We start from the raw sequence: 13,018 nt of genomic DNA, 5'->3' as shown, positions 1-13,018 counted from the left end.
TTTTCTCACCGCGAACGCGCTGATCGAGGACGAGATCCTGAGGTTCCTGAAGATTAGATCGAAAGCGATTGCGTTTAGAACAGTTTAGTCGGTGACGACGAACCGTTGCGTGAACAAATCGTTTATTTGGCTAGACAACGTCAGAGATGCCACAGTCAACAGATTTTACGTTAGTTTATGGAGTTGGCTCTCGGCCAGCAAGGTTTAGTGCGTGTTAGTAGATATATCCCGAATTTTATCACTGTTTTCTCATATTCAATGAATAATTCAAAAATACACTACGAAAAAATTTATACCTCATATATCGCACATACGATAAGAAACAATCGAACGATTTATGCATTCATTTCTACAAAAAATGAATCAAATACAGATGTTGTTTCAATTGATCTGGAAGTATTCAACTTTTGAAATTTCTTCATTAATGACATTGCGCGGAGTGATTGATTTAACTAATTGAATTAAGTTAGTGAGTTTTGCTGTCCTTGTTTATCAAACGCAATTTTTCTATAACTTTTCTGGGTCGATTTTCACCGATTTCCCGCTGAATTTCTTATTATCCGGTACGATTACACGACAATGATATTAATTTTTTATTCTTTCATTTATGGATCAACTGATACATCATTAAAATTATGTAAAAGTGGAAGTAGCTATTTTTACAAGTCTTTGTTACTTTCTTAAATAGTATCTTAGGCAGTCAAATGCTGACAAATGTCTCTATTTAAACAACTGATATAAACATGAATCAATCAATAATTATTACAGGTGATCAAATAAATATAAAACATTTTTCGGACTTACATCCACTTACAATTTATTTATCTGTACACTAATTAGAATTCATAACTTATTTTTATACAATGCTACTACATTGACAAAGTGAATTCATTTTCATTATAAAATATTAATCATTAAAATTATTAATATTCTAAGATGAACATATAGTCAATTTGAAAATAATTATAGTATTTCAATTCTTGGAGCGATTGGAAATGAGTACTCGGAAATTTCGTTGTTGGACATTCGTTGGCGCTTACGTTTCTCGGACATTTACAAAAATGTTAACATCACTGCTAATTTACAAGAAGCATTGCAAACTGATTTTACCAAATACGGCATGAACATAAACCAATCTTAACAAATTGTACGGAAACAAAAGAATAAAATCAACAATAATAAATTCGATTGATTATACATTATCTATGATTAAGGTGTCTTTATAAAAGTTTTTCTAATATTAATACATGTCGATTAATAATTCATTCATTTGAGTAACTAAAACAATATTTTAAAGCAAAACTATTACAAATAGCTCAATAGATTAACTAATATAATTTTCAATACAATCAAGTCTTTTAGAAATGCAATTTACTTTTGATACTCATCATATAATTTCATAAATACTTTTTCGCACGATTCTTTAGTCCGGCGTAAAAAGTGTGCTCTTTTCAAATAGATTGTAAAGGCCGTTGGGGATCTATTTGCCGTTCATAAGACGATTCACATTTGCGCATCTTTTTCTTCTAATTGAAGTCTAGACAAGTGGCCCAAAAGAAAAGGAAAAAAACTGAATTTTCTTTCGAATGCTTGGAACGTCGGAGGGCAAAAGCACGTAGTCCGACGCCGTGTTCCAAGTCTTATAATAACACCAGCGAGGTCCTTGCTCCATATATATTTACATAATCTCGAACACTCTGGTTCTCACGGATATCGTTAATGGATTGAGAGAGCTTTCCTTTTTAGAAAACGACGGAAGACACGTCGATTCTTATAATCTAGTCTCATCCTTAATTCAAATATATTATGATTTGTTTATTTTTCAATTTTGCTAAGTAAATCTTATACGATTAGTAAAAAATTGATTTGAATTTTGAATAAATAAAATTACTATACACATTTATTATAAAATCTATTTGCCTATGAAATGGGTTTATGAATATGGCGTGTACGAACAATTATACATAATTTTATTACATACACAAATTATTGTGCGCAATAACATAGCTTCAAAAATAATACACGCCTATTGCTGCTGCTTTTCAGCACTATCGATTGACATTTTTCCAATTTCATCTTTCCATATTCTTTCTTGCCTTTCCGCTTCGATGTCCCCGAATTCTTTGAAACACTGACATCTGCACTTTGAATTAGTATAAGCACAGTCGTGGATGATATGAAGGTGTTGGCCATGCTTTGCTAAAGCGAATATTCGACCGACGTCTCTTGGAAATACAACGTCAGCTTAAATTTTTTTTGAAAAATGGAATTCGATCAGGCACAGAATGAAATCTACGTGTAATAACGCAAAGAATTGGCAGAAACGCAACAGATATTCGAGAACGAGGTGCAATTATCAAATATATTAGAACCATTGGAGCTGCAGATAGTGCCCGAGGGTTTGTAGTACAAGATATTCGAAGAAATGTTACCGGACGAAAAATTGTCGCTGTTGAATGAGCTACCTTTGATCAGCTTTTTCGGAAAAGTATGGATTTATTCTTTAATATTTGGGAAACATTTACAGATAGTGGAGAAATTAGAGAACGACCTGACATTACAATTTCTCGAACAAACGCGCCTATATGCGCACATAATGAAAAAATTTACGATTTGGAAACAAGAAAAGCACTTGGGAACTAGTGGCATAGATCTATTTCTAAAACGTGCTTGCGAAGAAAGATATTGCACAATATTAAGGAAATACTAATAAATTTTCACCGAAAATTTTTTTAGCAAAGCATTAGATATCATTACTATAAAGAGCAATTGTCATCTTCGCGAAGCATGTTCTATACCTGCATATCATCCACGACTGTGTTTACATAAACTCACAGTGCAAATGCGTTTTTCGAAATCGAATTGAAGAAACGTCAATTGATAGTGAAGATGCTGATCTGTCACTATAACACGCCATATTACTGTACACAATTGTATAATAAAACCATAAACAATTATCCACGCCTTATAAATATATGCAGTTTTCATTTTAGTAGAAATATTTATCCTTGTTTTTCCAATTTCAATCGTTAAAAAAACAATTGAGATTCCATTCATGATTGCTAAATTAAGTTAGAGTTTATAATATAAGTACAGGTACAAATGGTCTTTAATTTAGTATGAATACCTAATAAATTTTATTTTCTTATTTACAAAATAATAACGCACACGATAAATGTTTGGATATTCTAATTCACGAACGGAGTCTGAAATAATGTTCAGATAATGTAAAAAATAATATATGGATGATTTAAACGAATTGTAATGGATATCATTGAACTATGACAAATATTTTAAGCTCAGTCATTTCTTTAACAAAGATTGAAAATACCTATTATTAGTTAGGCATTAGGTATTATCACATTAGGCATAACCAAATAGATACCTTAGTTTTCTTTCTTGGAAACAAGCAATCATATACATAGGATTACCCTGTGCTTAAAATTTATGTGAATGTGATATTGCAGCATAGTGAACGAAGCTAATTTTGTGAAAATTAAATACATAGACTATGTGATTTTTGATTTCCTATAATACGACTTTTCATTCAAAATGTATATTTACATCTAATAAAATTCCATTGACATTAATATTTATTGATGTATGTACAGTTGAAATTTATGTTTATCACATGTTTTAATAAGTTCTGTATAAAATCCAAAATTCGTTATGAAATTTTCAAAATTTTCATTACAGAAATTCTTTCAATCATTTAATTTTTGTCTAATAGTCCAATGTTTGATTAATTAATAATATGATGAAAAAACGTAATTTCAACAATATAACTCACTAGAACACAAAAGAAATAGCTTTCCCGATTAATAGAAATTGAATTTAATTAGTCTAAACAAACAGTTTATAATTGAAAGCTTATAAGAAAACATCAATTGATCCAAACAATCAATAAAAATTCCACACTAACCAAATTATGTACTCACGCAATAATTAATTATTCAACATTTAAAAATAACTCCAATCAATAAAATCAGAACTACCAGTCTCGCTAAAAACTTATATATCCATCATACGAGCAGATTAACGGAATCGATATATCGCGATAATTGAAATTTATATCGCAGCTACGGCCGATTTGGAAACTATTCCAAGCCGAGCAAGAGCCCTGATATACGCCTCGCTATCATGTTCTTCGTCATCGGATTCCGAGTCGGATTCCGAGTCATCATCAAGTTGAGCGGGTGTTGCACCGCGCATGACAAGCTCCTGGGCGATTTGAGGCTCGTTGTATCGAAGGGCGAAAAGATGAGCCGATTCGCCTCCATAGTTGCAAACGTCGAGGTTGATCGAGAATTCGCGCAACAGCACCATCACTATCTCCAGTTGTTTATTCTCAATGGCGATATGTAATGGTGTGTTGCCAGCTAGGCCCTCGCGAGCTTCCAAATTGACGCCCAATTCCGCTAAGTGGCGAACCAGCTCGATGTGGCCTTTCAAGACAGCTACATGGATACAATTCTCGCCTAAAAATACAAAATTCCATCAGTCATACGCGAATTTTATTCGGTTCGTGTACACATAAGTATAATACATCATTGCACGGTGAAAACCTATTTGTTTCAATGACGCTTTTCGTAAATAAAGTTCTGCGGGCTTCCGTCGGACCACAAAATATTTATGAAAAGTGCCGTAATCAAAAAAATAACGAGCTGTTTTCTAACGCGCTGAGTAATTACAAATTAATTATTTATGTATAAGCAGTTAATGTGTACATTAAATCCTCTGTAAACGGATGATTCAGCAAAACTTCCGTCCGAAGCAAGAGAAAGAAATCGGCGCATAAAAAAATTTCCCTGTGACCCACAAACTTCTATAGAAGTCTCGGAGTATCATATGCTTTTGCGTACAATGTGCCACACCGGCGTGGCCTATTTTCTCAATTTAATAATGTAAAACAATTATAAATTTGAAACATTCCGTGTGAAATAATTCATCTCGCGTGCTTGCACCCAATTTACCAAAAGTCTATCGATAAATTTATCAATACATATCGCCACATCAATCGAACTGCAAGAATCAAGCGTCACACGAAAGCGGGATTTTCCGAACGCGTAGATAAGTCGTTGGGCATTTGTAATAGATTTCGTAGTTAGGCCGGGAAACGTGTAAGAATTGACAATGGGGGCTAGGGGTTTGCCAATTTCCTAGCTGTGGCGGGTATACTATTAATTTGCCCTGCGAGGCCGAAATTAACATGTTACCGACGGAGACGCTATTGATGAGCAAACAAAAATCGAAAGCGGAAAGCATAAACCTCTTGAATTGCAAAAACGTTGAAACGAGAAAATTTTATTCGGGTATCTACTTTCTTCACATTCAAGCGCTTCCATTCATACTCCGCCTTGAATCTTCGTGAATGACCCGCAAGGCATTCATTATTCTCTAGATTCTCAGCCAAAATAGCCGTACAATCCCTCCTATCCGTAGAAAGAGCAAAACAACCTTTGCCCTTATAAAAAAGAGAAAAAGTGATAGAACAATCGCGTCGCATGGAAAAGCCAAGTTTCCGCGAGGAAGCGTATGATCGTCAATCGGTCACACGCATGTCTGCGGTATACGGAAGACAGCGAAAGAGAGAGAGAGAAAGCGAGAGCGAAGCAGACGAGCGTAGCGTCTTTCTCTCATTCTGAAGATGAATCACGTTGAGTGAGACGGCTTGGCCGTCGTCCCGTCAGCCAAACTAGGCTCGGACACCGACCAAACGCCGCGCCTAAAATTAACTGTCGCGACTGGCTATCTTTAGCTAGGCTGCATCTATTTGCACGCGTAAGCGGAGCGCCGCCGAGTTATGCAGTCGGCTTTTGCACTTTCCGCCTTTGATTGGCCGCCGCTCGCTATTTTGGAGGATGGGACTCCCGGCGCATCTGCCGTTTATTACTGGCGCTCGCCTACGACCTTTGATTCAACGCTTAAGACGGGCTCGGCCGTTGTTTGTTCCGCGCTTCATTTTCCGATGCGCAGCGGCGCGAGCGATTGGTCCGCGCGGCCCGAAGTCAAGGAACTCGGCGAGCAACGATGACAACGGCCGCGCGAACACGACCGGCGCGAGATGGCCCATTTTTAATCCGGTTAATTCTGGAGCGCCGGTCTTGTTTGAAACTTGGCTAAATAATAAACGGGCTGCTCTCGCGAGCGCGACGCAAATACTCCGGAGCCCGCTGCAAATCGTACGCTTGCGACGTCTCGTGCGGCCGTCGAGGCGTCTGCGAGGAACGCGTACCGAGCCCGGCGCTCTGAAATCGATAAGGCTTCCATGACCGCCGTCGTCCCGTCGCGAGGTGCCGCGATGCCTCGGAATATCGGCCTGGTTTTTCCAAGAGAGCCACGGCGCGCCAAGCAAAGAAAGTCGAAGACAGAGAGAGAGAGAGAGAGAGCGAGAGAGCGAACGATCGCGCGTGACCCCTCGACTACGAGTGCCCCTTGTCGCGGCGCCAATGCTGGGCTTTTCCCGAGAGAGACCACAGGTATACGTACACGTACGCAGGGAGCCAGCGGCACACGCGCAATGATGTAACGTCGCGCGAGTGCACGGCGGCGGGTGAGAGTCCGAGTGCGAGGCAGACTTCCGGCCGTCCTTCTCGCGGCGGCAACGCTGCGCGGGAATTCCCCGAGATTAAAGCTCTCCCTCCTCGCCGCGTCGCCCTCGGCGTTTCACCAGCGCGCGCCACTTTTGTGAATCTTTTGTTGCGCGCGCGCATTATACCAAGCCCAAGCCGATTTCGGAAGGCGAATCTGCTCCCAAGGTGGCCGCTGCGTGGCTCTCGCCTGGCCTCTCTATTTGGAAAGTTCCTCGAAAGACTTCGTCGACGACGATGACGGCGACAGGACCGACGGAGAGATTCCCCGATGGACTCGCGGATTGCCTCGTTGGCGACCCGGCGAGCAACGAAGAATATTGTTGCGCGAGCTGTTCGCTCGCCAACTCGGACAATCGTAATGGAATTGGTTTTTCCCAAGGTTACCGATTGAAAACAAACAAACAAAAAAGTAATAATAAAAGATCGCTCGTTCGACAAAAGCACTCGCGCGAGCGATAGATTCGACGCGCAAGCGGTGCGCTCACGAACTAATCTGCTCGGTCAACGGAAAAATATCAATGATTTTTCGTCCTTGCCGTGACATTATCAAGCCAAACGTCCGTGACACTTTGTTGCGTGTTTTGACGGCGGCTCGCCTTTATTATTTTTTTTTTCTTTTCTCTGGCACGACAAAAAAAAATTAAAAAAAAAAACCAACTAAATAACGACCAAAGTTCAACTACAATGTATTTATAAGCGGGACACATAAATTTCATAAAAGCGATATCGAGAAATTTGCATAGGGAAAATAAAGAAGTAAGATTATTCTCACGCCGAACTCGCTCGAACTTTATGCAGATGTGTCATCGCTTCATTACTTAATGCTCGATAAATAAACAAAATTTTAAGTATGAACGATGCACGCCCATCCGTCAGGCATATAACGCAACATTGTCGGGGAGTGAGGTCATTTGCATAGGGGAAAAGAAGAAAAAAACGCCTTGAAAATTTATCGCCAAATGTGCAGCGAGTTTTATGGTACAAGCTTGTTAATGAAGCAATAAAAAATCGGCAGGCAGAAAAGCTGTGCGTATACACTCTGCATGGCCAACAAACGAGAGAGAGAGAGAGAGAGTGTATGTTTAAAATTGAGGCGAGCAACAACAAAAATGAAAGTTGTCAAGATCCGCAAATGCTGGTAGCGCGCATCGAACCGGCCTCTATATTCCTCGCGCGAATGACGTCAATTATCAATGAAAATAGCCGTCCGCGCAAGATAAAAAAAAAAATAAGACGAACCGTTTTCCTCCGAAAAAGAAAACAGCATTAAAAAGCAAATGATGTACAGCGAGCCGTGGTGCCAATTTCTATAATTAATATCATCGACGAAAGAGTCACGCGGAAAGGCTCGCGGCAAGAAATATAGCTTTCGAGCGACGACGCTCTACACTCGCAAGCGGCGCAGAGAAAGAGAGAGAGAGAGCTTGCCATCCGCCGTTGGGGATTCCCCACATAACACAACGTCACATTGACCTGCCAGAGCCACCAGCCAGAAGCTTCGATATATAACCCAAATGTCTGGCCCGCGCTCGGCTCGCGCGATATAGGCTCCGGTTATAAAAGGAATTGTGGATTTTCCAAAGCTTCACTTGTTCTAACAATGATTTACTCGATATATATTTTTATCTCTATCTGTCTTTTGTGCGCACGCTGGCATTACGGAAAGTAGAGCATTCGTATCATCGAATTGATGGCCGTTCTCGTGGAATAGCCCGTGTGTAATTAAACTCAACAATCGACATATTTCGTCCTTGGTTGCACTCCACACACACGATTAAATATTGATCGTTCGCCACTGTCGTCCGTCAATACGGTTTACACGACGGAGAAAATCTCAGACGGTGAAAGTACGTAAGCGATGGATTCATAATGGATCGCGATATTAGATGACACATCGTTTCTTCGCACGATCAGAGATACGCGCACGGCTGATTGCATATCTACGCTGTGAAAAATTATCAAATATGCGCGCAGCTGTTTTAATCAATTCGCTATTTGACCATCGTCTTTTTTAAACAAGTATATCGTACAATTTGGAATTAACTTGGAATACCTGACGTCGATAACGAAAGCACCCGATTAATCGTTGCATTTGTACTATTGACTTTTTGTACCTGCAGTTTCTTCTTGTATCGCCATAATAAATGTGTCGCGAGCGACCTTTTCAGACTGTGAGTGTAATCTTTTCTGGTTTATCAAAACTTGCTGTTTATAACTTTCGAAAACTCAAACAGGAAATTTTGCAATACTCGCGCGTACTTTGTCGACCAACATTATCATATCGAATAAAATAAAAAAAATCTTGGCCAAAATTCCGAAAATTCAGTCGAGTTCAATAAACGACGAGAAATAAAGTAGTATCCTCTTGATGTACGTAAAGTGCAATAAAAATATCAGGAGACTGTTGGGAAACAATAACATATTCCACTGAATTACAAGCCTTTCGAAACTGTAGAGTAATGAAGAGCAAGTCAAGCAAAGATAAAAAAAAAATCTATCGAATTCACTAGGCATAACGTAATGCACTATTTCAGTATCCCAAAAAGAAAGTCTTAAAATCGTCAAATCCTCGAGCGATAATTTATCCTGCCGAAATTCTGGCGCGACGAGAAAACTGCCGCGAACGAAAGCCGCCGCGCCGAGGAGTCTCGAGAAATGACATCACGTGGGAATCCCGAGACTTTAAAAACCTCGCGCGATAGTTCCGTTGGCATGTACACACATTGCAATGGGAAGCGCTTATTAAGCTGAGTCCTTGGGATCGTGGAAACGCTATAAATGATGATCGAAGCCAGTTCGCAATGGAAAGCATTTGACGTTTTGATTGTAATGTGTGCAGAAATCGTGACGGACACCCGTGTACAAATCCACAGCACTATGTTAATGAGAAGCAACGAAATTCTATTACTCTAGCAATTTCCGATCGACCGTTCGCTAATTAGGATTGCGTTTCAGCAAACATCGTCAATTTTCAATGCCAAATGGAGATTGCGAGTGCGAGAATTGTAATATCTATGTAATCGCGGTTCTTCTTGTCCGACTTGTATGTTGCCCAAGCAAAACTAGGCAATCAACGCCAACAAAGCTTCGCTTTTCTCCCAATCGGTAAAGTTTATCTGTGCACTGCAACGTTTGCTTGCCCGGATCCCACGATAACCAATCGCCGAACGAGACAGCGACGGGCATACGTCTGAAAAGGCCTGGCGGGCGTTCGCGGATGCACAGCATTTTCCACGCGAAAAGCTGTATCTAGAGGTGGGATCTGCTGCTGCTAGCGTGGCGCGGCGTTGAAAGCGGCCCTCGTGACGCTGATGAAAAGAACGCCGAGAGCAAGAAGGAACGTTAAAGAGAGGCTTATCGAAATCAAGCGCGACCGTTGACCCTGGCGCAACGGCGCTACGCGCGCAACGATGTCGTCGGTCCCGTGGCTCTGCTCTCAAGCCAGGAGCTCGTATCGTCGTCCTTATTTTTCCCACTTGTCTATCGCTGACATGCAAGCTCGTATTCAATGGGTCAACGGAGGATATATGCAATGATGCTGGTGGACGTAGAACGTGCGAATGAGGTTCCTTAACGATTCATGTGATTTCGAGATCTTGCGCCAATTGTTTAAGCGAACGGTCTTTCTTTTACACGTAACAGAGCTGTTCTACATTACTCGTGTACGTAAACCAAGTACGGCAATACCCTGTTGGAAAGTGCCTGGGGAAAGCCGAAGAACGCTCGCTCGACCTCTTTCTCTTCGCGCCTTCGATCACTACCTTTAGACTAATGTTTAAACCAATATCGTCTCATCGTTGTGATTGTGTATCAAATTGGAAATTTTGATTAAACATTAAAAAAGTTGAAAAAAAAATAAAATTTGAACTATTCAAGTATCGTAAAGATTTACTATCTACGTGCTAATCCTAAATGACCATGCAGTATTGTAGCTTCAAACAATATTTGCTTGTGATTATAATCTTAACTATGCTATGTGATATGTGGAAAAAATAAAAAATTTTCAACTTACCAGTATAATTACGCAGTTCCAAGTCCTGTGGCAAAATTTGTAATTGTCCTTCTGTTCCTAACAATTGTTTTTCAATTGGTGTGAGTGGATCGCTCAAAGCTTTTGCACAATTTAAATCTCCAGAAGCGCACGCGAGATGAAGAGCTGTATTCCCACCAAAATCTCTCATATCAGGGTCTGCTCCAGCCAAAATTAATTGCCTCACAACCCTTGGTTGATGTGTTAAAACTGCGAGATGTAATGCTGTTTGACAATCATCATTCAAGATATTAAGTAAACAAGGATGAGGTGCAAGATTGATTAAGAAAAATGTTGCTTCTAATAGTTCCTGAATTACTGCAATATGTAATTGCCTGAAAATATAATATTTCTTTTACAAACAACAAATTTAAAAGAAAAACAGTAACGGTTCAAATAAATATCTAAGTAAGCACTTACGTGTCACCATCATCATTCTGGGCATAATAAACATCCCACTGATCATCGGTAATTTCATTACTCAGACTTTCTTCAATATCTTTAGTATCAGGGTGGATACTCCTGCTGTCCGTGGTACCTTCTTTCAGAGATAACTGGTATAAACTATCAGTAAGACCAAAATCTAATCCACTTTCACTAGCGTTTTTGGGTTCAGGAGCCACCTTAAGTTCTTCATTTCTTTGCTCTTCATTCTCCAAATCAATACTCAATTCTGAACTAATCAAGTTGCTACCTGATAAAAATCCAGAATCTATGTTGAAATCAACTTGTTGTTTGTCTTTATCCATTGCTCTTCCAGTGTCAGGTAGATTTTGGGCTGCTTGTTCCCACATGGCGATATTAGTGGTGAATAAAACACTTTCAAAATGTTTCACCTGCAGATTATCAAAATAAAAGAAAAATGTTATGATTAGAAACTTCGCTTCTCTATTCAAGTTTCCATGTCGAGTGGTAAAAAAAAAATTCTTTTACAACTGCTAGAACTCACTTTCACTTTTTCAATATAAAAAATTGATGTAATAAACCCAACCTCGAAATCAACAATTTAAAAACGTATTTGAAAAATGAAAAACTGAACTGAAAAATTATTGTTTCTCATTCGTATTGGTTATTTAAAAATATGTATATTATTGTGTATATATAAAAAAATTAGAACGCTTAATCAAAAGTAAATAAATAATAATAATGGAAAATGTAGTAACGGTAAGCAGTGAATCGTAAATAAAGTCTAAACGTTCGCACAGGTATTTGGATTTTCGACGAAACAGGAGGTCCAATTAGAAAACATGTCTGTCGTTTGGACGCTCGTACACAAATCACAAATAAGTAAACGAAAAGCATGTGAAAGAGAGAAATAGATTAGGTATACGTACTTGCAGGAACGCAAGCGAAGGACGCGCGGTGGCAGACGACGTACGTAGCTTCGAAAATCCACAAAAATGTCTACACAGGACGCGTTGCTAGAAACTTCAAACAAGGGTCAAAATGCTGATTTTTCCCCAATAGCGTGGGTAGGCAACGCTATAGACGCTTCCCTCTCTGGCGTTCTTTCCCGGGAGGTATAAAAGAGAGCGAGCGAGAGAGAGAAAGAGAGAAGAGCTCCCTAATGGCTTGACGCGCGTCACTTTTTCCTCGGCATAATATCGTCGCGTTCATTCGATCTGCACAGGCACATACCAGAGCAAAGTTGTGTAGAGAGTCGCAACACGACACACACGCTTCGGCTGATTTGGCGCAACGTCGGTGAAACGTCACGAGCCGTGTGGGAAAACCTATTTTCCCCGGCACGTAAGATGAGTATATAAAGTATCTGGCCACAAATACACAGAAGCACGCGCACAGACCACAGTGACTGGAAGCGAGCAGCAGGCCGTGTAACGTCTTGACGTTCTTGTTGATATAGACTGACTGAGGACGCGTAAGCGCACGCCGAGTGCTAGCGTGTGTACACTGCACAGAGTATAGTTGTATAGCGTACAGGCTGTACGTGTATAGGCGTGCGCTACACTGGCGACACCTCACGACTGGAGCACTTCGATTTGAAATGCGAGAATGAATGGGGTTTTCCCGTGCAGCTGCGCGACTTCGCGCTGCTCGATGCCTGTCGTTTTGCTCTACTTTCTTTCCACAGTGGAGCCTTTGCACTACCTTTCTGTTTTAGAACCGGTTTCCTGGGTGATCCCTTTCGTCGCTAGGCGAACTCACTTAGAAGGAGCAAAGAGATGTTTTCTCTTGGCATCATGAAAAATTATATTTCTTTGAAATAAGTACGAATATTGATCGATCTACGCAACTAGAGTAATCGGGTAAGAATAAGTTTGATTGATAAAAGCTTGTAATTCATGACAAGCCTATAAAAATTATCTTCTAAGTGAACAATGAGGAGACGCATCATATTTCTATGTATCGCTTATCTCACTTGCAGTTTATAAAC

At 39.9% G+C, this 13,018-nt stretch overlaps 1 protein-coding gene across 2 annotated transcripts; it reads right to left on the bottom strand.

Moving 5' to 3' along the window:
• Window positions 1–800: 800 nt before the first annotated feature.
• LOC131663565 (NF-kappa-B inhibitor cactus-like) lies at window positions 801–12,522 on the bottom strand. Of its 2 annotated transcripts, none has more exons than XM_058934035.1 (4): window positions 11,958–12,522; window positions 11,044–11,459; window positions 10,606–10,958; window positions 801–4,478 (listed from the first exon to the last, which is right to left on the bottom strand). In XM_058934035.1, the coding sequence occupies exons 2-4, from the start codon at window positions 11,415–11,417 to the stop codon at window positions 4,069–4,071; spliced, it is 1,137 nt and encodes a 378-aa protein (XP_058790018.1). In that variant the 5' UTR covers window positions 11,418–11,459; window positions 11,958–12,522; the 3' UTR covers window positions 801–4,068. The 2 variants fall into 2 exon arrangements, with proteins under 2 accessions (XP_058790018.1, XP_058790019.1); XM_058934036.1 differs by having other exon boundaries at window positions 12,262–12,522.
• Window positions 12,523–13,018: the final 496 nt, after the last annotated feature.

The sequence above is a fragment of the Phymastichus coffea genome, unplaced genomic scaffold (assembly GCF_024137745.1).
Source record: "Phymastichus coffea isolate CEN01 unplaced genomic scaffold, Cenicafe_Pcof_1.1 PCOF00036, whole genome shotgun sequence".
Classification (NCBI taxonomy): domain Eukaryota; kingdom Metazoa; phylum Arthropoda; class Insecta; order Hymenoptera; family Eulophidae; genus Phymastichus; species Phymastichus coffea.
This window is presented reverse-complemented; position numbering and strand designations above follow the sequence as displayed.